Source organism: Ornithodoros turicata, chromosome 5 (genome assembly GCF_037126465.1).
Source record: "Ornithodoros turicata isolate Travis chromosome 5, ASM3712646v1, whole genome shotgun sequence".
In the NCBI taxonomy this organism is placed as follows: Eukaryota; Metazoa; Arthropoda; class Arachnida; order Ixodida; family Argasidae; genus Ornithodoros; species Ornithodoros turicata.
The window spans coordinates 119,443-146,474 of record NC_088205.1 but is presented as its reverse complement, the minus strand read 5'-3'; the positions used below and the strand labels follow the sequence as shown (position 1 = coordinate 146,474).

Here is a 27,032-nt window from a genome sequence, read left to right as displayed (position 1 = left end):
ACGCGTACATCAACCGTAGCGACGTGAAGGAAGGCATTGCACTGGCACAAGGGCCAGCAGCAACAAGACTGTTTTCTCTTGTTCCCATCATCATCCTCCTCATCACACCAGCAAATTACAAGCCTTCCGACAGTCATAGCACGCGCGTGCGAAGAGTAAACAGACATCATAATATTATTATTATTGGACCATTATTACGCCGTGCTGCAGCCACCTGAAAGAAAACTGCGTGTAACATCACGGCTCCATTATCATATATTATTTTGAAAGAAAACTTTCCCCGTGTGGCTAGAGAAGCGTATACGAAGAGGGGAGTCAAGTCCTGTAGATCACGTAAACAAAATACAGAAACTGGCACTGAAGATTTTTGTTTAAGTTTAATTTGTACAAGCTTTCGCGTGGACCTCCACGCGAAAGCTTGTACAAATTAAACTTAAACAAAAATCTTCAGTGCCAGTTTCTGTATTTTGTTCCCGTGTGGCTATATGAAAAACCAGGAGAACACGAACAACCTCTGCTGTATTTCTAGCTGCAATAATTTTCCTACCGAGAGCCTTGAGAATTCGTCCCACATGGTCGGCTATACTGATACGCGATCGTTAACAGCGTCCGGTCACCATGACAACCAAACCGGTCTCATGACGTCACTTCATGTATTTACTCGTATATACGTCCGTTCACTACGATAAAGGTAATGTATTCGTAAGCCTGCCGGCGATTAAAACGTAAGTGAGATTTTTCAAATTTTCACGCCAAAATTTCCTCCTGAAAATATGTCAGAGGCTATTGCGTTCATATTCAAGTAGAAGATTAAGTGTCAGTGAAAGTAAGTGCTACTTATCAGTAATGTATTACGGCAGGACCAGGCATACGTGAAGGTTGCATGAATTCACCTTGTACGCGATTCAGAATCTGACCTCATTTGGATAGCAGTAGAAGTTGATTTGTGAGCGGCCTGTACCGTAGAAGAATATTTGATGGGATACGATACCTGTTTACTGCGAGCACGGTTTAAGTGTGTGCGGTTCGCAGATTCCAAATGTATTTTTTCCAAGCACATTCTTCTGAGAGGCGTCGCAGATCATTTCCTTCACCCACTGCTGACGTCAGGTATGCTCAATGCTTGCGTATCAGTTGCCTGTCTATCGGCTATACTACTTCCAGATGAGCTTAAAATGATAATGATGATGACTGGTGGCGTTACGTCGTGAGACAACTACTTGGCTTGTGGATCAATTTGCACCACTGAGCGTTCACCGAAATCTCAGCAGCACACCGTATTTCACGTCCCGTGTGGAAGACTGCGTGTTTAAGCAACTTCTTCAGTTTTTATTGTGTTCGATATTAATGAACATAACTGACTTAAATAAATCTTAACAGCGCTTAATGATCATGTGTGTGTTGTCAGAGTAGACATTATAGAGGGTACATATCACAAAGTGTCTTTTCCGCACGCATTTCTGCGTTCATTGGTCAATCACTGGGCAATCTTGTTCATTGGTCATTTGCTCTACTGTCATCTACCAGCTGCTCCCGTACTACTGTTGCACGATATCCTGCACTGTACCTTTCGGTAGCAGCGTAAAAGAAACTTGGCAAATATATTCGTTCCGATAGAGAAGCGATGTCGCGGGCAACCACGAGTATCTCTGGCACCCTTCGATATCACGCGATTTCGCTTTTATATACTTTTTTCGGGCTCGATATCTTCGTCCCAACCAGAACGTTGGATAATATCTCAACGTCATAAAGGTCACATAAAAGACACAGCTCGCCAAGGATTTCATGACGGAAATAGCCTGAACGCGTCAACAACAAAACGATTATATGGCAAAAACGTAACTCCGTTGCGTTCTTGTTGTCTAATTATTTGCTAAAAATGCTTTTCATCATAACGTTTATCTGTCAACTCGCTTGCATTTATTGCGGGGTACATTGTGCAGTGTGCAGGGCCATTGTTTTTTGTTATATGTCTTGAACATCTTGGGTTGCATTTCTTTTGCCTTTTCTACTTCACTTTTATTTACGTGTACAGGAGTAGCCTGTCCCGAGACTGACATCTCTATATTTTCTTTTTTTTTTCTCATCAATCAATCACATCACTTACTTTCAAAAGCTGTAACGAAACGGCTTTTTGTGTACTATCCCGGAGTTAATGGAAAATGCATATTTTTAGAATGCGTCCTAAAGGATATCCTATAGCGTTTTTCCACACATTACCAATCACAACGACATAAATCTGCAATATGTTTCTTGCGTCACATAATTGCATATTTCGGCATATATCTTCCCGATCGTCATATAATATGACGGTTGCATATTATATCATATTTCGGAGCCATTTGAAAAATCTTTTTAACGTTTGCCATTACTTGTTTTTTTCATTTCTCCAGTTATTTGAAAAGGGATGACATGGGCCAAAAACTCGTGTTCCAGCTACACGTCTAAGCTACCACGCTGGTTCTATGCAATCAGTGGATTCGGCTAGCACCCAGAACGAACTTCTCAAAACAGAACGTGCGACAAGTACTCTGAGAGATGGAAAAAAAAAATGTCGCAAACAACAACAACTACATGAATGACGATGAGATGAGGGGATTCACCGAAAATATTGCAAGCATCCGTGTGTTCCAACACCTTTTTGAAGACATTGCGTGAAAAATGACATAGCGGTCAGTTGTGCTATTTTCTAATTTCTTCTTTTCTTCATTCATTTCTTCTTCATTTCTTAATTGCATAAAAAACTGGAGTCTACAAACTTGTCTCTTGGAGATGCTTGAAGTTGTGCTTGGTAAGAATAAGGGACTCAAAGTATTGCAGTCTGTGAGCGGCCGTTCTCGAAGGCAATGAACACCACAACAAAGAGCTGTCTGCACATAGCGTATATGAGCTATACGTAGCTAGCGAATTTGCAGGAATAACATCCAGCGACATAAAGCACACATTTTCGCAGTGCATGGCATGGTAAAACAGGAAGTTTTTAATCATTCCATTGAATTGGATAGGATATGAAAGAAAAATATGGAGAGGTTAGTCCCGACTGGCTACTCCAAAACGCGTTTGTGGGTGGAACAATAAAGCAAAAAAAAAGAGAAAAACAAATAAACAGGAAAGAGGCAGAGTGGGTCAAGCAGAAGAAAGCATAAAGGAAAAAGGGGGAGACGTTAGGCACCGAGAAACACTCTGTGGTTCATAATGTCAGAGACCGCGCGAACACAGAGTGTCACAATGTTACACTGCATATGTATGTGTTTGTGTGTGTGCACTTTTGAAAACCTGAGTGGTGGTGGTGAGGGAACTCCTTGCCGTAGCATGGCTATGGTGGCATGCAGCAAAGACCAATGAGGAATAACAAGCTGAATTATGTGACTGCTAGGGTATATGTCCTCGTTCCAATTCACTGCTGAGGAATGAGGAATACCTGAGTGAACGTACTTTCGAACTTCCAATAACAAATGTGCATTTTATTTGCTTTTTAGGCAACTTATATATTTATACAGTTCCAAACTACGCAAAAGCTCCCCGAGCAGCATTCCCCGCATTATACTATTTCTGCATATTTTGTGCATATTTAGACTTTCGCGGCGCACATCTGCATGCATATTTTAAAAGATTTGTGTGCATAATTTGAAATGTACACTTCCCAGGTGGTGCAGGGATACTCCAACACCACTAAGGGTGCAAACTGTTAATATTTACAGTCGCAAGGTAATCTAGGTGGGATTTTCACTGCGTGGCATAAATAGGAGTTCGACATGCACAGTCGAAGTACACTGTAAGAGAAAACAGAAGTAAATTGGGCAGCGGCTACAGCTTCTAGTCCCCTAGAATCAAAACTCCCCATGTTAGTCCCCGATCCTGAAATTTACGTCCAACACAACAAATAGTCGTCAAAAGGTCCCGTGTGGTCAATGCACCTAGCCCCAAAAGGGCTATTATTTTCTTATAGTGTACGCTGCGAAAGTGCGTGTTGTTTTGTAGATGTTTTAAGCTGTATCCACGTAGTACTCACCGCTGGCTGGATGACCGAACGTGGAATTGTGTTCTTGTTTTTATTTGCACCAGTGGAATCGTCTTCCTACTGAACTCTCAAATGATGTACAAACCTTCATTTGTTTAAAAGAAATATTATTTCTTTTGTACACATAACTGCTGTTATAACTAATTTGATATACTTTGTCGTCTTTATGCTCATTGAACCTGTGTGGTATATTGCCATTTTGTTGACATTATGGAGGAGCCTTCAAAAGGGATCATTTCCCACTGGGTCTTTTGTTTCATATATAATGCATGTGCGATACGTTTATCTTTGATAGAAGAGAAATAAAACCAGACCAAACCAAGACTCAACCGTACCATATTTCAATATTTTGCCTACTGACTGAATTGGTCAAGATAATCTGCGTTGTTACTCCGCAATTTTCGCAAGGATGATCAAAATCGAGTTCGAAAGAATTGTGAAGGTTACGAGACACACGGCACACCGTTGCATAGAGGGTCGGTCTTCGAAACACCGCCACAGAACTGGGACATCGCGTCGTGCAATCTTCCATAAAAAGGTTTTATCTGTGGATTTGTATCTCCCCTTGGTAGTGTTCCGGGTGTTTAGTACGATTAAAAATACCTTTATCTGCTTTCGAAAAGTAAATTGGCATAGATTACGTAATACGTTCTGCCGTCATTACTATAGTTGATGTGAAGACAAGCGTTCATACTCAGTGTGGAAAGACGTGCAAGTCGGCTGGAGTCCACAGTGCGTGCTCTTTTACGGTGTTGATACTCTGATGCCCATTTGAAATGCCTGAAAATTCGATTTGTTTGTGAGTACGGTTGCTCTAAAAAAGTATGTCTCTTATTCCAGATTCCGTTTCCCTAAACGCAGCAAGATGGAGTTTACGATAAAGAAACTCCACTACATCGCATACATTGGATTTATCAGCGGCATCATCGGAGTACTTGGAACTTATGTCATATCGGTGGCGAGGAATGATGTCCAGGCGTGGCTGCCATACATCAGGTAACGCAGAAAATCATTTCGTAACTGCTAGCTGCAGTACGTGTTCTAGGCTTACAATGTACATTGCAAGTGCATCGCATCTGTTTGATATGTGTTGTGGGTTCGACAGTACGGCGCGCACTCTGCACCGCGCTGGAAGGTTGCAAATGTCGAAAGAGAAAGGCGAGGACAATAGTGAGCTTTAATATATCTTAAGCACTCTACAAAAACCATACGATAAAGAAGGATGTCAAATCAAAGATTTGCAACGTGACGTCAGCCACGTCAAGGGAATAAAGCGATATATTTATTTGTAACTGGCTTATCATGTTTTTAGAACTGTTATCGTGAACACTTTTCGAGTTTAGTAGACTGGAAGGAATTCAATCGTTGCTGATAGCTGATCTTTGATTTGGCAGCTTCATTTTCGTGAGCACCTTCTACTCAACGTCGCTAGTAGTAGTAGTAAACGTCGTCGTAGTAGTAGCACTAGTAGTAGTAAACGCTATAGTAGAGCGGAAGGTGTTGAAGACAACGGTTCTTAAAACCTTCTCCTTATTCTTTGATGTGGTTGACGCACATTGGAGGTCTTTGATTTGGCAGTTTCTGTTATCGTATCGTTTTCGTAGACTGCATATACGCTCTACTAAAATCGCTAATGTCAACCCAGAAACGACATTCGCGGACGTGTGTAAAAAATTCGAGTGAAGCATACTGTCGAAGTTATTGGGAAAAGAAGCGAATAGTACTTTTCATCACTGCAAAAAGTCTGCCACACACCCGCTTGACACACACAAAGCAACCTGACAAACTATGTACCTCACCGCCAGAACATCCGTAGCGTTATTCCGTTATTTGTACGTGGTGAGGATTCCTTTATCAACCCAGAAGTTGAACTAACCTCACCTCAACCTCAGTTCTTGAGCTTCACGTTCGTTTATAAGACATCTATTCCTAATTAAGAGCGCCGGTGTTATTTGCGCGTTTGCGTGTTATGTGAATTATACCGACGTGGAAGATGGCATGACAATCCAAGGTTCAATGCGTGTGTGCACCCTAGAAGCCCTTTAAGGCTCTGACCGTGATTTGAACGCTCGTTATTCGAGCCTCAGTTTTGGAGTAACTCTCTAAATCGTATTACACAACAAGTATTGGGGTAGTGTTGCGTTGCCTGTGAGAGGAAATACCCTATACACATTTAATGGTCGTTGGTGAGTCGTGAAGCCAGCACTGAACGTTTTCTAAACCTCAGTTCGCTCTCAGTAGAGAGTTTAAGTACATCGTACGCTATCGCTTTTGCGTACGTAAGGGATAGCGTTGATGGTTCTGCGCACATGAAAAACATAAAGGGAGCTTCGCGCATTGCGCAGAACCACCACGCTATCCCTTACATACGCAAAGGCGATAGCGTACGATGCACTAAAAGCCTCTAATATCAAGGACTGACAACACAATTTTGACCTGTTCCAAAAACACATGCTCATAATGTATTCTCGCTTCAAGCAGAGGGTCCCTGGCAATATCTCGTAGCACATCGTGGCCTCCCAGGCACCACTAGATCGTTAAAAGGAGAAATTATGACCTTGGTGTTTCCTGTTGTAAAACGTCAGTTGTCGTCATTCGTTTTCGCTGTTACTGCATCTCAATCGATTTTTGGATTGCGTCTCACAGGCTCGGAATAAGGTTACCACCGTTCACCGCAGATGTTCGTTTCCTTTCGGGACTCGCGTTAATAATTTACGTCATTGCGTGCTCCTTACCAGTAGCCGTGACGCCTAGGAGGTGGATCCTATTAGAATATTGATGGCAAGGATTTCTGCGAGGTGATGCCTATACGTAGCGATCGTTGCAAACTAGCGTACGTTTGAAGAAACACCTAAAAGAGTGCAAGCGAGGTAGCGTACCTGTAGATAGAAGGGAAATACTTTTTATTGAATTTCTCGTGCCTGCCTTGCTCGGGCTGAAGAAAATGTTGCCTCCATGACGCGCAATTTCGCTGGAAGATTCCACGTTACGTAGACGTGGACCTTTTTTTAGAAGGCCATTACTGCACGTGTTCCAACTTCTCGTACAGTAAACATGTCGTAAGGAACACTAAAAAGCATCTCACAGTCTTAACTATATAAAAATTAAAATAAAAACATAAAATGCTGCTCGTACAGCGTGGGGGGGGGGGGGGATATGTTTAATAGAATGGAAAGAAAGAAAAATGGAAATGTCAGCCAGGCTAATGCCGGCTTGCTATTCCAAAAAAGAAACTCAAAAGAAAAAAAAAGAAAAAGAAAGACGGAAAAAGTAAGAAAAAAAAAGAAATGAAAACAGTTAGTGCAGCACAGGCATGACATGACACAAGAAAGCCCAGTCAGAGGGCAGACGCAAGGCCCGAGTCTTTCAGGAAGCGGAGCAGGGCAATGGTGACGGCCCACTGGGTAGGCCGAGGGACGGGACCAAGGAGGGTGGCCATGGGCATTGTGTTGCAGCCAAGCTGCATTTGACGGCAACGGAGGGCTTGCCTTTGGGGAATGTGCTGCTGGCAGTGCAGAAGATAATGAGGAATGTCGGCCACATCGCCACAGCTGGCTCGCGCGGGCTGGCATACAGCGCGGCTTCGCTAGAGTACGAGACGATAAAGAAAACTACAACGTAAGATTATCTAGGTTTCATCCCGAAAACGGAGATGCGACCAGGTCGTGTCTTAGAGGTACATTACTGCTCTGAGTAATATACGGGAAAGAGTACGGCCAATACCTCCTTTTTTTTTTTTTAATAGTCAGGCCAAATCAAACAGTCGCACAACACGTAGTCATGCACGTAGCCGCACAGCCGGTAGTATTTCAGACTTCAGAGCTTGCATGATGTGTGCATGTATATGCATGGGGCATCCCATACGTTTTCGGCCTAACACGGAAAAAATATGGCCGAGGTAATTGTATTGGTTTTTTATCGTAGTCCTAGCCAATGTCCACAAACATATACGCTTCGCCCTACAGTCTAAGAAGAAAAAAAAGGAGTAATTCTACTCCTTTTGGGGACTAAATGCATTGCCACAAAATATAGTCCCTTTCGGGAGTAAATGCGCGGTAGTAAATGAATGTCACAGAGTGGAGACTAAATTTCACGCTCTGTTCTAACACTCCCAGGTACATAATTCATGTGCATGCATGAGTAAATGAGCCTGGGGAGTAAATGTCGGGGTTAGGGGATTAAAGTGGGGAGTGATTGCAGTCTAGGGGACTAGAAGCTGCAGTTACTCCCCCTTTTCCTCCTTTTTTTCTTATAGTGTATACTATGCTCCAATGCTGGGATCCACAAAACATAAATTGGAAGTTTCATTCTCGAAAATACGGGTCACGGCGTCGATGACGTCATCATAACCGTACATAACTGGGAAAGTGAACACCAGAGAGCTCCTATTTTTTCTTGGGGAATAGGTGGAGGTACGATGGGGCGAGATCTGCCCAGTATAGTGAATGGTTGACCACAGAAAATGTGTATATGGATATAATGGATGACACCCATCGCAACAGAAGCACGTCTTGTCTCATGCCCCAGTCTTCAATAGAACAGCAGCCGGGTGAGGGGCGCATTGTCCTGGTGGAACAGACCCCTTTCCAAAGCGTAGCGCACACTCTAAGAAAAAAAAAAAGAGTACTTTTACTCCTTTTGGGGACTAAATGCCTTGCCACAAAAAATAGTCCCTTTCGGGAGTAAATGCACGGGAGTAAATGAATGTCACAGAGAGGGAACTGCAATTCCCGTGCAGTTGTAACAGTCCCAAGTACATAATTCGAGTGCATGCATGAAAATACTTTGAAGCAAACCGTCAACCGTGATATATCGCGTGATATAAAATCTTGCGCCATACATAGGGCACAAATTGCGGAGAAAGATGCGCTAACGTTTTCTTACTCTGTGTGGTTGGAATATTGCGACGTTGTCTGAGTTATACAGCCTTATGCCGCTCAAATTGACCAAGGGCACATATCTACGTAGACTGTTGCGTTCAGGAGACTATGCACGAAGTTCATTGACGATTTACAGTCCTTGGGAGTAAATGCCGGGACTAAATGTCGGGTCAGGGGACTAAAATGGGGAGTAATTGCAGACTAGGGGAGTAGAAGCTGCAATTACTCCCCGTTTTACTCCTTTTTTTTCTTAGAGTGCACCGTTTGACTTTGATGGCTTACGCAAGCGATCAATCACAGTTCTATAATAGTAATCGGTGATTGTCTGCCCTGGTGATTGGTCATCCTTAAGGCACTCGGTGACCAGCACACCATCCGAATCCCCGTGGCCATCACGTTGCCTCCTGATGGAACAGACCGTATCTTCTTTGGCGGTGGGGAAGAAGGAAGCTTCTCCTGTTTGAACTTCCCTTTGCTCTCGCGTTGGAAGTGGTGGACCCAGGTGAACAAACCGGACACGGAAGCCTACGGGACCGGTGCTCTGAACAGCTGGACATTGTCACTGGATGTGGTGTAGTGCGTGCTTCTCTGACCATGCGTGAGCAATCTTAGGGTCATCTGGCATAGACCTGGTGCATATCAAGATATCGGGACAAGTTGCGCTGGACTGCGCTTTTGGATATGCCAGTGGCCCTGCCCGGCGATGGTCCAGATGTCGACTCGTCTGCCCGCCATGACCTCATCGTGCACACTGTGGATGTTTACGTGTGCGGTCATTTCCGCAGACCTGCGAGGACGAGTAGACTTCGAGGCTGTCACGTCCTCGCCTGCATTCCGAGGTCCACTTCTTTATCGCGCTGTAAGATGGGGCATCCTCCCCCAATGCGCAACCATGTCACAAAAAGGAAGCGTTACCTGTACGCAAAGAGGTTCTGTCTTATTGAAACTTTACAACCCATATGTGACCTTAAGTTTTCCTTTTCCTCTTTTCTAGTCGTTTGAGTTACACCCTGCTCCAATGCTTATGGCTGGACCAAGGGCTAAAATATTAGTTGTTGCTGAATTATTTTTTCTGTTTAGCGCTGCAGGAAATGACAACAGCGTACCCTATATGCAGCAATAGAAAGTGAATATTGCGCAACACAAACAGGACAACAGAGATACTCAAACGCGCACGTAAGGAAACAGCAAGCAGCGTAGCGTAGCAACTTTCCGGCCGTGACACCTTCCATAAGAAGGCTGTGCATGTCGCTTGATAGTAATCACACGTGCCCGGGACAAACTGTTCAATTTCTGTATAGCAGCAAACACCCACAGGATATCCGTTGCACTTTGATACAGTATATCTGCACTGAGTTGAGCAGATATCCGGTTGGATTTGCGAACATGCGTTCGAAAGGCTATTCTGAGCGTGGAACTGAGATTTCTAAGCAGTAACATAAAACTTCTTCCTTTGTGTAGTTTTATAAAGATTACACATGCTCATCAACATCACTCCACTCCACTCTGTTAATGTGTTTCTTTTTCAGTGATGCCGGTGGGGACGCGCCGCAGAGCACAATCTTTTCTTTCTCCATGATCATCGTCTCATTTTGCTGTGAGTAACCAAAATTGATTTTATTTTCTGTTACCGTCCTTAGTCGGGATGGGCACAAATAAGGAGGGAGGTAGACACTGTTTTCAGCTCTATAGACGGACTCACTTTATCTGTAAATCTACTCCACGTTATTATTTCTTTTGTTATTTTCTTCTGTTGTTGTTGTTTTCTGCGTAGCCGTTGTTTCTGTTAGGCCCATTTCACACTAACGTTTTTGTCGTCCGTTTGGTTCAAAAATAGAACCTACCGGCAATCGAGTCCAGCAGGTTCCAATGGGTCAGCTTTGGCACCGTGAAAAACACGGACCAGAAAAATGCTATAGTCGTCAAGTCCGTCAGCTCTCAAAATATTACTGCTCCGCGGATATGATGGCTCGACACACAGACACCACCGTCTCTGCTTGCGCCAGATAATGTAATCCATTATACTCGCTCTGCTTCCGTATGGTTGTTAAGACTGGCCGCATGACACTACGCTGCGGCAGAAAGTGCGCTCCCTACTGATGGCGCATGGTGGCGCTGCAGTATTTTTCCTGGCGCGCTATTGTTTCTCCTTTATCTCCGACGGCGTATGTAGTTGATGTACTAGGGCCCGGTTTCACAAACGCTGGCTAATAAAACAACTTTGAACCGAGATCAAGGGTTGCTAAAACTCGAAGTTAGCCCCAATTCTTTTTCACAAAAGCTACTTGGTGACGTCATGAATGTTCCAGTGACAATAACTCGCTTCAGTGAAGCAGAGTTTTCCGTTAAATTCAAGTTAAAGGACCGTGGATCTCGCTTCAATTGTGGTGCCTTCTTCAGGCGTTTCTGAAACCGCGCCTAGATTTCTTTTCCTTCTTAAAGGGACTGTGAAACGATTTTTTTCTTCGTTTAGTTCGAAAGAAGGCATTTTTCTGAGTCTAGAACCGAAATTTTACTTTCGTAGCGCGAGCGGATTTCTCGGGAGCAAATTTAAACGGAGCGCGAAGGGAGGACAGCTGGCGCCGCGCCGTGACGAGCTGCCGAGCGGAGACACAACGGGTAACTTGACGCGACCACGGCCGGCTCAGCAACACGTCATCGTGACGTGTTGCCGAGCCGAGGAATCCCGCCAGGAGCATGCGCCGTAGGATCCCGCGTATGCGTTCATCGGGAGTGGAAATCTCCATGACAACAGCTTTCGCGCGATCGGCAGATTTCGGCAGTGGCGGCAGCCACAGCGCGAGCTCGCGGCATTACTTGCCATTGTGCAACACCGGTGACGTAACGGGGAACCGAAGTGCGGTCCGTACAGTTACACCATCGGCAGGGAAATATGCGCGGGAGAGGAGGAACGCGGAAGAGACATTTCCAGCGCGCGCTCCTCGCAGAGTGGAGCGATTTCGTCCGGAAAAATTTGTGGCATATTAGTTTCTCTGCGGGAAGAACAGTTTCCATCGAAAAAAAGTATGGGGGTTCGGGAAATTTCATAGTCCCTTTAAGTTGGACATGACTTTAGAACGGGCCTTAGACAAATCTGTTCACTGATAGGTATGATGCAGTTTCCCACGTGATCGATAACGACAGCACTTGGGAAGGATAATACAAACGTTCTGGTGTTATAGCTGTAATTTAGTATAATATTATTGATACCAGGGCTTCAGAGAGGAACAAGAAGGGATGACAACACAAGGAAAGAAAGGAAACTACAGTCGATGTTGGGGGTATCGTTTACCGAAAGAAAGAAAAAATAAGAAAGAGAGGGCGGTCTGCCTGCCGAGACGGCTGGCAAGTTGCCACAAAGAGAGAAAAAAGACAAGCAAAAAAGGAAAAAGCGAAAAACGGGACACACCAACAAGACACACGACACGTACGACACACAGACACACTGCACTGAATTTTGATTATGACGATTGGGGGTGTATCTTTGCCGGTTCCGCACTACATTTGTCTCCAACGCTGCTATTTCCTGTTTCCAACACGTGTTTATGGCTCTCACCAACACCGGGACTTGGCTTCTTTAGATTAATGCCTAGTGAGTCACAACTTCCAAGTACAATATTAACAACTGTGCTGCAATAGTGCTCAGTAAGGGGTGCTAGAGTCTTGAAGGGACAGGTAAAGCTCGGATCTTAGCAAGCGTACCGCAAAGTTTCAATCGCATTTTTCTTTTGTTAGTGCATCACTTTGTTCACTTGTGTCTTGACATTGCATCATGTTGTTTTTTGTCACACTCCCCAGTTATGGTCGGCGTTTGGATATGTTACCTCCTTATCCAAGAAAGAAATGAGAAACGCGACGTGAAAGTTCTGTGGCTGAACCGACTTCTCCTACTGTCCGGCGTGGGGACAGGAGCTGGCATGATCATCCTCGCAGTTAATCCCACGGGACATCTTCGAAAAGACGGCACATGGGTACGTTACACAGTCTCATTTAGTACTTACTCGCGAGCCTTATGCACTTACATCATTATACAGATTATTGGCTAATACTGGTTAGCGCGATTCTACTCAGATATATTTTAAAATGTATATAACATTTTAAGTGTTCGTAATACATGCGGATATACCGACAGGTCTGTTTGTTTAGGTACAAACGGCACTTTTGTCTTAAAATATCGATGTCTACTGTATACAGCACATGCATTATGCGTAGCATTAATGTGTTCACAGTCACTTCGTGGTCGTCAAGTGTAGAAGGGGCCGGCGAGGTCGTCAAGCTGCTCACGACTTTTTCTCCCGGCTTCCCACAAAAAGTATTTGACGAAATCAAGATTGAATGATTGATGCACTCGAAGGCAAGGTCGCGAGTTGTAACGCATGGAAAGCATGACTGTTATCTTCAAAAGACTTTTGTGGACGCTACTATGCAATGTGAGAGACCATCCTTGTTGAAGAAGGACGTAGTTCGGTTAGCCGGCTATATACGGCGTCTCATTGCCATCTGCCTGCCGATATGGCGGGATATTGCTCGGGGGGGATCACGCGTCCGACTCTGCAGAGAACAGTGCCAACAGTTTGCCTTAAGGAGCCAGAGCAAAATCCAAGGAAAATACGCACACGGCATCGCCGGTGCCAGAGTTGGGACCCGGATCTCCTCCCAGTCTCCGCAGGGTTATGGTAAGGTTATGGTAGTAGGCAGGGTTATGGTAGTATGGTAGTATCATTAACAATGTAGTTGGTATTTCTGTGACCTTCCCGTGGAGGTTTGTTTTGGTTATTGGCAGTGCTAAGCCTGATGGAAACCCTTTCCGGCACAGTCAAAGCATAAACAATGAGACTTGGCCGAGGCAGACAGGGACGACACAAACACGTAAGCCTCAAACGCCAAGAAATTACTGAATTCAAACAACTCAGGGAACAGAGGTGATAACGCCAGGAATCGAACCTGGGTCTTCTGATTCTCAGGTTCGATTCCTACGTCACCACCTCTTTCGCCTGAGTTGTTTGAATTCAGTCAAAGCTTGCTCTTGACAGCGCAGTTACTGCAGAAGAGTACCAGTTATTTGAATATCCTTCGATTGCATCCATCAATCAACGTCCAGTCGAGTACGGCTTCTTGGTCACCTTGAAGTGACGGAGATCTATACTGGAATCCCTGAGACTGCGACGCACAGAGGGCAACACAACATGAATTTCAAACACGGCTACATGTTATTGCATTAAAACACAAGAATATACCGGTCATTTTTTTTAATAATTTGCAGATTTTTTATTAAAAAAGATATCAGAGCAGCATATGCCGTCTTTGCAGTTGAGCTATACGGTTATGCGGACATCCTTTTGAAGAGGCTATGTAACTATGTATAAGATGACTAATTACCTAAAATTTATTATCGAAATCGAAATCGCTGGGGGCGAGGTTTGGACTGTAAGGGGGATGTGGCAGCAACTCCCAGCCAAGTTCCTGTAAGGTGCGTGTCGTGAGGTGCGCGGTATGCGGGCGTGCATTGTCCTGTAGGAGGAGGACTCCTTTGGTGATGAGGCCCGGCCGCTTTTGCTTCAGCGCCTTATGCACGTCCCTGAGAACCTGGCAGTAATATGCACTATTGATGGCGGTACAACTGGGCAGAAAATCAACATGAACAACGCCAGCCTTGTCCCAGGAAACCGTGGCCATGACCTTACCCGCAGACGGGGTGCTTCGGAACTTCTTGGGAGCTGGCGAGCCCGGATACTTCCACTGTTTTGATGCGCGTTTAGACTCAGGAGTGAAATGGAGCACCCACGTTTCATCGCACGTGATGATCCGATCAAGGGACGGCTGTCCTTCAGTGTCGAAACGGTACCTTAGCTCTTGGGAGATTTCCAGTCTTCTCTGCCGGTCAAACACGGAGAGCTGCCTCGGGACCCAACGGGCACTAACTTTCCGAAACTGGAGGTGTTCATGAATGATAGTGTTCAACGTTCCCACAGAAAGGTCCGTCTTTCGAGCCAGTTCATTTTATCCGTCGGTCCTTGAGGATCAGGCGCTCCACAAGTTGAATGTTGTCAGGAACTCTGACACTGGGCTCTGAGCCGCCCCGGCCGGGATCGTCCTGCACCGATGTACGGCCGTCTCGGAACCGTTTGCACCACTCAAACGCTTTGCTGCGGCTAAGTGTATCGTGGCCATACTGAGTCTGAAATCTTCTGTGAATTTCAGATGACTTTACGCCTTCATTCATGAGAAACTTCATGACAATTCGCTGTTCGTTGTGCGCGCTCACCTCGTTGTCCGCCATCTTGTCCAGCACGTGTCTTCAGTTTTGCACAGAGCCGTATATTAAAAGGGAGTCTGGCCATTAATGGGTCATGCCTATACCTGAAGCTCCACCCACTTTTTCAGCTTTCCGACCAATGAAGTCTTGAAATATGGGGCGCTATCAATCAGCCTATCCTCACTATTTGCCCCCTTATCCAACATGGGCAGCGCCATTTTGGGTGGCAAGTGGATTGGATGGGATTGAAATGGATACCTCTCGCAATCTGCAAAACTAGTGGATTGTTGGTGCAAATTTGATAAGCGCCACCTAGGGAGCGTAAGGCACGTCGGGAATTGTCGTCTGCTTCCGTCGTTGTACCGCTGCCGGCAGAACCATCTGCTGGGACACATTCTGTTGTCGGTATGATTTTTAAACAAATCTACATGAATAGTTGGAATATAAGAGGCAAGAATGTTTATATCCATGAAATCCAGCTGTTAAAAATAAGATTGTACAGCACAGCGCCGTTTTTGTTATGATTTCGTTGTGGTCGCCGCGATCGCCGTGTTCACTAGGCCTAACACCGGCGACAAAACGTATTATTTTCAGTTAGATATTGATGGATGAGCATAAGTTGAAACTGATTTCTGAGAAATTTATATTAGGATGTACATTTGCAGCGTAAAATCAGGTTAGTCTGTGAAAATTTTTTGTCACGAAATCCCCGCTTCACTGCGTTTGTTTTCGTCGCCATTTTGGGTGGCAGTATGGTGTCATGGCGACCCCCTTGGTAAAAAGCAAACCAATCAGAGGAGCGAAACTGTGATTGACAGGTCGAGCCTCTTTTTGTGACTCCTCCCAATGGCCAGACTCCCTTTTAATATACGGCTCTGATTTTGCACAAACTTTGGACCACCACGTGGTGAACGCGGAGGCCTGTCTCGCGTGAAAATGACGAAAAAGAAGTAGCGCGAGCCATTTGTACACTCAGGAGACAGAAAGTCACGGTTTGTCTTGAACACCCCTCGTAAATTGCATTTAAGAAGTATACGGGTATGTTTTCTCCTGAAAGTGACCTGTCATTTATTTATATTTTCATTAAACAAAGATATCAAATTCTGCTTCAAAACACTTTTCAGTAGAAGTGTTTTTTTACCTTGGTTTTTCAAACTTTTTTAAGGAAGGATTCGAAAGATTCGAGATTCGTAAGATTAGTGGATTCGCAGAACCTTCCTTGGATTCGGATTCAAATTTGGGAAATTCTGGATTCATCCCATCTCTAATAAGAACGTTTCCCGTTTCAGGTTTGGCCCATCTTCGCCCCGCACATGTTCGGTGCCGTGCTAATGTTCACAAGTGGTATTGGCATCATGGGCCTCTTGCTTATATGTACCTACATCCTCGACTATCCTCACTACCGAAAACCGACCTTCTACGTCCGGTGTTTTGCCGTTGTCGTTGGCCTCATCTCGGGGTTACTCAGTAAGTACACGCCTTAAATTCTTGCCTTACAATATTTCCTAGTTCTTCTCCTACATCTCCTTCTCCTTCTTCTCCTATACTCATTCTTCTCTTTTCATTTCGTACGTTAGTTCAAGAAAGGCACCCGTAGGTTCTACGCAGTATAACCGTGCCTAAATTGTGGCGATCCTTGGGATGTCCCCTAAAGGGGGGGGGAGGGGGTGTCGAGGTAGCTTGCCGTTGTTGCCCTAAAACTGAGACCCCTAACGGACAGTCATCCAATTATAGCCGAAGTGGATTGTAGCCTGCATCATTTGGATTGTCCCAGGATTCCTCGGCACCTCAATTCGATCACACGTGGGACGCTCTCGTCAGTCACCTGTAGGGGGTGTTCAGTCAGAAGTTGCGCTGCTGCAGAGTACTTTACAGCACTGCACGGGCTACATTGTTGGGCCCAGGCCCGGCCCGAGCCCGGCCTTCCTTTGATATTCCCGCCGGCCTCGTACCTGGCCCGGCCCGACCGAGCCCAGTGAAGCGGGCTGTAAAAGCTGACTGTGGCTAACTAACAGTGGGCTAACACAGGCTTGATCCCGACCTTTTCTTTCTTTATCACATCACCATCACCTACATCTACAGGAACATCAAGTCACACTCGAGCCCGGCCCAGGCCCACAAAAAGAAGGCTTTGCCCGGCCCGGCCCGTGGGCCGGTTCGGGCTTGGTCTTTCGGGTAAGCCCGAGCCCGTGAAGTGCTCTAAAGTACTACTCTAAGAGTTAATGGGCAGTATGTTTTGCCCCATTCCAGCACGTCATGGGGGCATGTATTGCATTAGGACTACAGAGTTTATCATTGTTCTTTTTTTTTCTTAAATGTCTGCAGGCCCTGGGGTCGGGGTCGAACGATTCACGTTCGATGGATATTATGCTCTCGATATTTTAGAGCTCAACAGTCGATCGTTCTAGGTCTCCTGCTGAACCGAAGCCAAAATTTGTGAGCTGCATGTGGTGCTCCAATTTTGTAACAACAGGAGTAAAATATTTCCCTTTCTCTTTTCAGCTGCAGCGTTTTGTCCCTACACCCAGACGGACAAGCTAAAGCCTCCTCCTGATCATCCAAGGGATGTAAGTGTCGATTCAACTTGAATCGTTATTTGCGCAACACTTTCCTGTTGATATCTCGTTAATCGTATAGCTATTTCTAAACCAACGCTCAGACAGTATTACATATGCCATGCCATGGAGGGCTGCCATGTATTACATACAGGGTGTCCACGCTAAGTGTGAACAGATTTTTTAAAAATATATCAATCACTTTTTCCGAGATGAAATCAATTGCAATATAGCATATGCTGAAGGGCACTCCCTAGGGGGGCATTAACAGACCCCTAAGGCAATGTCTTAATTAACTTTCAATAATTAACTTTTTAATTATAAAAGCTACGAAGTTGCTCCAATGAGAACATCTGATCTCTTCTGTCACCAGATACCAAAACCGTTTTCAGAACAAAAATCCGTTCGGTAGATCGTCAGCAAAAAATTCGTGAAGGAACGCCATTTTTTTCTTTATTTGGTTTATTGCGCAACTTCAAAGAAGCGGCTTTCCTTTACCCCCAGTGTGAGAGAGTGAAAGAGCACAGTGCCGCCTCATGCGTCGAAGATTAGCTTTAACTTGCGGAAACAAAACAAAAACACAAATCTATCGGGTGACTCTATCGCGACTGCCCTTATCTTGGGCTGCATTTTCTGTTTTCTTTTAATCTTTTTCCAGGACGCAAGAGGCGATAGTGTGCTCTTTCGTCCTCTCGTATTGGGTGCGAAGGAAAGACGCGTCTCTAGAGATGCGCAATGAATAAAATACAGAAAAAAATGGCGTTCCTTCACGATTTTTTTGCGGACGATCTATCGAACAGACTTTTGTTCTGAAAACGGCTTTGGTATCTGGTGACCGAAGAGATCAGATGTTCTCATTGGAGCAACTTCGTAGCTTTTATAATTAAAAAGTTAATTATTGAAAGTTAATTAAGACATTGCCTTAGGAGTCTGTTAACGCCCTCCCTAGGGAGTGCCCTTCAGCATATGCTATATTGCAATTGATTTTATCTCGGAAAAAGTGATTGATATATTTTTAAAAAATCTGTTCACACTTAGCGTGGACACCCTGTATATGTAATACTACATGACAGCCCTCATCTGCGTATATCCAAACATCAATCATCATATGGGCCATATTTCTTCCTAAGTAGCTATAGCAAGACGCACAAGGAAGGCCTCAGACGATGACCAGTCGGGTATGCTCGCTTACGAAGCAGGAAATTACCACACGCTTTTGTCCCGAAGGGTAGAACACACACACGGGCCTGCAGAAGTTGTCCCTGAGACGACAAATAAAAGACAACACGTTTGTCGCGTGATAGAACTTGAGGAAGTCGTTTCACTTCCATAGATATTAACGAGGAACGAGGAAATCTAAAATTTTACGCTAAATGCACATGAAACGTGCGCGCTGAAAGCGATACTTCTTTGCATATATGCTCCTTCCTGTATGGTTTTGGGGTGCCTAAAAAAACTAGAGCGATTAACAACAAACAACCGTGCATTTTCCTTTCCGGGGTGTTGCTTTCCTTGGGTGTCCGTCTTTTTGTTCATGGTACGCGCAGAAGTCGCCCTCTCGCTCAAGTGGAGTAACATATGTACACCTCGAATCATCGGCTTTCCTGTGTGACGTAATAGCTTTGATGTAACACACGTAATAACTTTACGGTGTACGAAGTGATCAATATATTTTAACCTGTTTTGTCAGGATACATCTTGCAACTACAACCAAAGAACGATCTCATCTTATCCTTTCCCTTTTGCCATCTCGCAGTACCCTCCGAACACCATAATCAGCGCTTTCTCCGAGTGGCTGGTGGTTATAACGTTCATGGTCTTCACCCTGTCCTTCGTGCCAGAGTTCAGGAAGTTAAAGATGGACATCAGATTAGGCTACGATGAGCAGAGAAAGCCTCTGGCGACGTCCACTTCCAGCCTCCACGAGTCCACCTTCAGCAAATCATCGGACCGCGTCGTCTGAACTCTGTCACATTCAGTGCTCCAGACACATCATCGTGCGGATGTACATATTTGCTCAACTACTACCGTCCGAACTTCGTTCGTCCCAGCGTGTGCACCCTCACTTCACGACAGCTGCCAAAGGGGCAGCTGGAAAAGAAGCTGCCAGGGTGTGAAAACTAATTATGAACACAATACTGAAACGTTGCCTCTGAGGGGGCTGAGACGCGAACGAAAGCGCGCATAAACGCAAGACTGCGACTGATGTTTCAAAAGCAATTGCCTTAATTAACAATGTTGCTAACGAAGGCAATTGATTTTGAAACATTAGTCTCTGCTTCATGTCCTCGCGCGCTTTCGTTCGTGTTCCAAGGACTCCCCGAAGCTCATTGCAGTAATGTACGGGTATAAATTAAGGGCAACTATTTATTAAGGGTAACTACAAAAGTATTTTTGTGTATGTGGGGGGGGGGGGAGCGGTGAGACTTTATGTTAGTAGTAGCAGATCAAGTCGGGAGACGAGTTCAAATTCTCCTTTTTTTTCTTACAAACAAAGAAGGGCAACTATGAAGGAAGTCCACGGAACATCTGTTACTTGAACAAAACGAGTGTTATGAAGCTCGGACGGGTAAAAAGGAATTCAATTTTTATACCAATGAACATTCTTTGCGATGAGAGGCATTTTCGAGATTGGGTGACAAGAGCCTCTTGGCCAATTCCATTGCGAGAGCAAATTTTGCCTGACGACGGAAGTGGGTTCGCGGGAGCAAAGCGCGTTGCCCTCCAATTCGAGTATCTTTTCTGGGATTAGACGTACTACCCGGTGCGCCTAGTGACAGCGTAGCTACATCGCTAGGCAGAAGGCCGCGAAATCCTGCAAGATTTCTCTGAACCACGACCGAGCATAGATAGTAATGTACGTTTACTTGTGCAGCAGTAATTTTGCCCCTGTCAGCGACACGAACCTGGAAAAACCCTCCAACATTATCGCCTTCGCTTGTCCAATATCTGTCCTGTTCCGCTCGTTTTGTCCCATGCGAAGCCACCTAAGTAAACCGGCGGGTCAGAATGTATTGCCCATTCGAACAAATGTTTTGCCTCTCCTCCACCAATGGAACATTCCGCGCATAAACTGGCTCCGCAAACGATTCTTTTTTTTTTTTTGCATCTTCTCCGAGCAAAATTTTGACCCAGCTCTGCCGCAGTGGAATTCTGTTACAGCATCGAAGCATTAGGCGTGTTGCATGTTTGTTGGATAACGAACAGAGCCCGAACAAGGTAGTCGTCAATCTAAATACTCCATAAGTGCGTTTGGGTTGGATGCGTTTTAATCATTATTAATCAAAATTAAAGAGAACAGCGCCCCAATGGGATGCTACTGCGGGTGGACCACTTGACCTAGAACATATCGCCATTTATACTCTCATTGAATAAAAGGCATTTCCCTGCTATACGGTACGGTACATTCATGAATTTCAGCTAACTAGTCGTCCAGTAGTTGAATACGCTGTCTTACAGGAAGTTCGCCTGGCCGTACAACCCACCCGCAAAAAAGAAACTTATGCAGCTCTAATAGTTTTTTTTTTAGAAAATAAAATGTGTCGAATATAAAAAAACACCCTGAATAAAAGTCCATGCATAGTCAGTGCGGATACCTTCTATGTGTAAAATAAGAATAATGGAGGTTTCGGCAGAAGTTTACAGTGTACTAGAACATCGGTAATTTATTACAAGTTAAGCGACGATGTTAGTACATATTGTTAAGGCAAGATTTTAGTAGTGCAATCCTATGGTTATAAAAAAAATGCGTTACGAATGGAGTCAATGTTGCGGCAGAAACTCAGCTCTCCTCCGGAATAAACTGGTTGACGAGCCTCAATCGGTTTTAAAGTCCGCCTTGGCGACTTCACTGTCTAGCTTCAGCGCACACCTCAGTGGTTGTCATGTGCATATACATGTATGCTATCAGCAGGCGCACGAAACAAAACTGGTGTTCAGCACGGATATGCAAGTGATATTGGCACAGGGTCCAACAACAGCAAAGCATGTCTTCACAAATTGTGCTTATACAGTCAATAACGATGGTGTGTTCACAACTGCAATGGTTTGCTGAATGCCGAGGTAAATATTACGAGTATGAAGAAAAATGTGATTGCAGTGTGAGGTACAAACATGGTACCTTTTGTAGCGCTCAAACAATTATACACCTGTTCTACGTATTTTACCTTTTACAGTATTGTCATACACGTCCTAAGTGTCGTGTTGCACAAAAGCGTTATGAGAGATACTCGTCCTACGGTTTCTTGTGTGTGTTTGTCTCGTGCCATTACTTGATCGTCATCAGCAGCAGCATCTCAATGAGATTAATATGACGACAAACAGCGAGCACATTCGCAAGAAAATGTCGCAGCGCGATATTCATCAACCGTGACGGAAATCATGGTTACAGTACCTTCAATCCGCAAGCAAAGATAGTTGTTTGTGAGTCCTGTGTGTGCGTATTTGCTTCACGCCCGAGTTCTGAGGTGGATTTAAGTTTAGAACCTCGGTGATACTGCTGTTTGTTATGCATTGTTCGAGGTCATTTTCTTTGCAGGCTCTCATAACCGATTGCAACACGTTCCGTAACATGATGTCAGCCACTACACAGGAATAAGGCGAATGGCTTAATGTTTTTGGGACCGTTATCATAGAGTCCATGATAACGGTCCCGTGATAATGGTCATCTTCCGTTCTGCTAAAACCCGCTAATGACAATTCCTGATTTTATGTCGCGAGGCAACTCAAAGCTTGATTGCAATGGACGTCGAAACGAACAACAACTTTATTGTTGAAACAACATGTGGAAACGAGTGTGCTCATTTTTAGCATGAACTCTGACCAACTTGCCCGACGTTCTACACTTACTAAGGCAAACGATTGGCTGTAAGGTTAGTATGTATTGTAGTATTGTAGTTAAGGGTAAGTATTTATTGTTCTGCAAGAAAAAGATCCGAATCTCAGTTTAAGCTCTTTTGATTTCTTCCTTCTTGTCCCCGTTGTCAAGGGCTCAAACGAATCCTTGGTTGGTAGCACGTTATTACCGGGCGATCTACCTGTCAGAGTGGCGGGGTGTTGCTCGAAGGTACCGTTGAATGAGAAAGGAAAAAAAAAACCGTACAGCTGTTTGCACCAAGGCTGTTGGAAGTATACTTTAGATCCTGTTGTCGATGGGAAATGTTCGATATTTCGAACAGTATTAAACGTTGTATTGATCCTGTTGATAAAGATGTTTATTTCGTTACTTTGTTTGTCGCTTTGCGTCTTGAGAATTAGTCACTACGACGACGTGAGTGCACACAGTTATATGTAGTCAAATGTTCTGCGCCACCAAACAACAACCAACCCACAATCCAGTCCTGTTCAGATCAATAAATAGGGTCCCGGGCTTTCGAAGTTGATTTTTTGGCATACTCAGATGGTGTTTTTCGGAGTTTATTTTCGCTGAATTTTGACTTTTTCGTCGTTTATTTCTTGCAACTGAGTTAATATCTGACATGCAAAGAGAGAAAAAAAAGACTGTGACACGACGTTATTAATTAATTAATTGGGAGTAGATTTACACGTAAGGTGAGTCAGCCTAAAGGCGACATGCCGACGTGCAGCATGCTGCAGCAGACATGCTGCACGTGCCGCAGGGTAGGACTGCGGATAATTTCGACCACCTGTACTCACGAAAAGAATCAGAAGCTGCTTTGAAAGACGCTTACTGTTGTGCGGCATAACTTCCACATCGTTCCAGCGCTAGGAAATGGCTGAAATTACCTCAAAACGCTGTCATGCCGAGTAGAGTCACTAATCAGTGGGCCCTACTTAGTTACCCCAATGCCTTGGGCCACCACCCCCTCTCGCTCGCTACACTCCTCGGGCCTGTCCAGCGGCCTGGGCAACGGGATGTTACCAAGGCACTCTTCGAGTACCTCAGGGCCACCTAAATGATGACATCGTTGCCATCGCGGCTCCTCCCGCACCTGCTTTCTTTTTAAGGAGTAGCAAGCCGGCACTTGCCTGGCTGACATCTCCTTTTTTGTGTGAATAAACATATACCCCCCCCCCCCCCCCAATGTCGAGGTGTCTCTAGGCAAGGATCGCAAAACAGCCAAAAGCGGAGTTTTCTAATAAATCAAATAGCTTTATTTAAATCGAATAAATCCTAAAATCCAGAAGGCTACCAACAACCTGGAGAGTAGCTTAGTTAGTTAGTTAGTAAATTAGTAAAATAAGATAAACCTTGGAGCTTTCAGCAACCCACCATGGGTGCTACCTGCTCCATTGCAAAAGCTGCATTGCTATTACAAACTCTGAATCAAAACTCTGAATCACAGCGGGATCCCTCTGCTCACGGACACTCAATCAATAGAGCGGGAAAACAAAATAGCACACAACAGATCTACAAAATACGGTGTCGGCAGTTCACACTAAAAGGGAGTCCGCACTTACTGTTCACAATCGCGCGCTGCCCCACTGCGGAGACGCCTTCAGCCTTTGCTGAAGAAGGTTCACATCGATGCAAATAGTAGATTTCCACATTTATTTGGTAACCTGACACGAAGTATCGCGACCCGAGAACATTGTCACATCAGGGTGTGTCTATTTTTTAAGCGTTACAAATCTTTTAATAAAAAAAAAGCTATGAGATCCGCACAGCCGTTTTGCGGGAGAGTTATACGGCCAGGCGGACATTCTGTCGGAGAGCGTGCGCAACTACTAGATGAATAATTAGCTAAAATTCTTTAATTAGCATTTTAATGTTATGTGTTGTTTGGTTGGTTTTAAAGACAAAATAAAATGGAGATTTTAGCTTTACTAATGTGAGGCCCGCAACTCCACATCACTTGCACCAGTTACTTTGGTGGAAAACTGTTAATGTGCATTGTTGCTGCTGAGCCGTTGTGGGCAGCAGAGCATTTATTTATTTATTTATTTTACCCTCAAGGCCCGTTGGGCATTACAGAGGGGAGTGGGAAAAGAAAATACAAAACAGTAATAAATAACAGTGAACAAAGGTCAGTAAATCAAGATGCTAAGTTAAAATGTAACAAATTGATGATGAAGTGTATAATACAAAAGCCAGTGAGTTGTGAGAGCTTATATTAAGATGTACAGGTTGATATGACACTAAGTGGTGTGATTGTGAGTCAAAAAAAGGAACATAATGCAGAGCGAAATCGGGAGTGATCGCGAATGTGTATGATGTCACTAGGAAGGTGGTTCCACTCAGCAGATGTGCGGGGGACGAAAGACTGCAGGCAAGTGTTGGTGTGGTATGACGTTAGGCCTATCTTATGTTGATGATCAATCCGAGATGAAATGTAAGTGGGCGGAGGTAGAAGTTCACCACGCAAACCAGGCAGGTCATAGTAAAGTTTGTGAAGTAAAGATAAACGAAAAATTTTACGACGTGAAGCAAGGGAAGGTAAATCAAGAGTGTTCTTTATCGTACTAATACTCGCTGTGCGAGAATAATTACCAGTAATGAAACGCGCAGAATTATTTTGGACAAGTTCGATTGCATTAATTAGTGTCGCTGAGCTAGGATCCCATATGGTGGCGGAGTATTCTAATTTTGAACGCACAAGAGACTTATAGAGCAATGTTTTTAGGGATAGGGGGGCTGAAGAGAAGTTGCGACGAAGGTAGCCTAACACGCGGTTTGCGTTGTTAATTATGCTCTTTATGTGAAACGACCAGGATAGAGTTGAAGTTATATGAAGACCAAGGTACTTGTATGATGAAACATTTTCAAGAGTAATATCGTTAAGATAGTAAGTAGAAGGAGGTAACATATTTGTTCGGGATATGCGCAAGACTTTACATTTAGTAATATTTAATTGCATTAACCAAGTGTCACACCATTCAGAGATAGCAGTTAAATCTTGTTGCAACAAAAAAATATCGTTAGGATTAGTGATTCGACGAAAAATTACACAATCATCCGCGAATAAATGAATGTTACAGGAAACGCAGTTAGGTAGATCGTTGATATAGATTAAAAACAAAAGGGGACCAAGGACGGAACCTTGTGGGACACCTGAGTGGACTGGGCTAGGCGTGGAGTCATAGCCGTTAGCTGTGACGTACTGTGAACGGTTAGACAGGTAATAATGCAACCAAGAGAGAAGATTATGGTCAACATTTAGTTTACTTAGTTTAAGTAATAGAAGTTTATGACATACTTTATCAAAGGCTTTAGAGAAATCGAGAAATATACAGTCAGCAGACGAATTACGATCCAAAATTAGGTGAAGTTTGTGAGTGAAAGAAAGAAGTTGTGTTTCACAGGAAAATTTTTTGCGAAACCCATGTTGTGCGTGAGAGAAAAACGAGTTTGTTTCAAGAAAAGACGCTAAATGTGAGAATAAAACGTGTTCTAACAATTTGCAGGGGATGCTGGTGAGGGACATAGGACGATAATTAGATGGCGAACATTTACTCCCGGATTTGTGTATTGGAACCACCTTCCCGACTTTCCAATCATTAGGAATTGTATGCGTATTGAGTGACTGCTGGAACAGTTTGGAAAGTATGATTTACGTGTATTGTACAGTGCTCTTCAAAAACTTCGTATTGATTCCATCAAAACCACAGCTTGACGAAACCTTCAGATTACTGATTAGTTTGATGATGCCACAAGGTTCAACGATTATGGGCTCCATTGGAAAATAGTCATATGTTCGTAGGATAGTGAGTGAAGATGTAGTAGTTAGAACAAAATTATTGGAAAAAACATATTTAGCATGGATGAACACTCGATGAACACAGCATTCGTCAAGTTGCCATTGCAACTTTTTGCACTGCTGCCCATTCCATGTACGTGGAAAAAATAAAACGAAATGAAAAATGTGGGAAATGCGAGATCGCAGAATTGGAGCCAGTTATTATTTAAAGCCACACTCTTTTTTTTTTAATCTTGAAACAGACACGAACTTTGAGGTATCCATTGCTGGCCAACAACGAGAGATAAATGGTGACTATGACATGGGGTGTCTCACCGCTAGGGAGCAGTACCCTACTGCAGATAAACCGCTTTGTGGTCCAGAACAGCTCCTGGAGGCAAAGGTCGAGCCTTCTCTTGCGCTCCTGGTGCGGGTACGGTTACGGTTTCGGCTCGTGTGCGTAGCTAAATTAGGCGATGGATATCTCGAAGTACGTGCGCGATTCAGTTCTTTTCTTTTTTTTAATGACATGGCTTGAAATAATGACTGGATCCCATTCTGCTATCTCTCCTGACCCGGGTTCGAATACGGGCGCCGGCTGTGCTGTCTGGGGGTTTTCCCTGGGTTTTCCTCAATCGCTTTACGACAAATATCAGCACAGTTCCCTGTGAAGTCGGCCCAGGA

At 44.3% G+C, this 27,032-nt stretch overlaps 1 protein-coding gene across 1 annotated transcript; it reads left to right on the top strand.

Moving 5' to 3' along the window:
* Window positions 1–681: 681 nt before the first annotated feature.
* Window positions 682–22,936, top strand: LOC135393753 (DNA damage-regulated autophagy modulator protein 1-like). The gene is made up of 8 exons (XM_064623989.1): window positions 682–725; window positions 4,862–5,017; window positions 10,431–10,498; window positions 12,700–12,872; window positions 16,447–16,624; window positions 17,240–17,332; window positions 17,660–17,724; window positions 19,469–22,936. The coding sequence occupies exons 2-8, from the start codon at window positions 4,887–4,889 to the stop codon at window positions 19,673–19,675; spliced, it is 915 nt and encodes a 304-aa protein (XP_064480059.1). The 5' UTR covers window positions 682–725; window positions 4,862–4,886; the 3' UTR covers window positions 19,676–22,936.
* The last annotated feature ends 4,096 nt before the right edge of the window (window positions 22,937–27,032 follow it).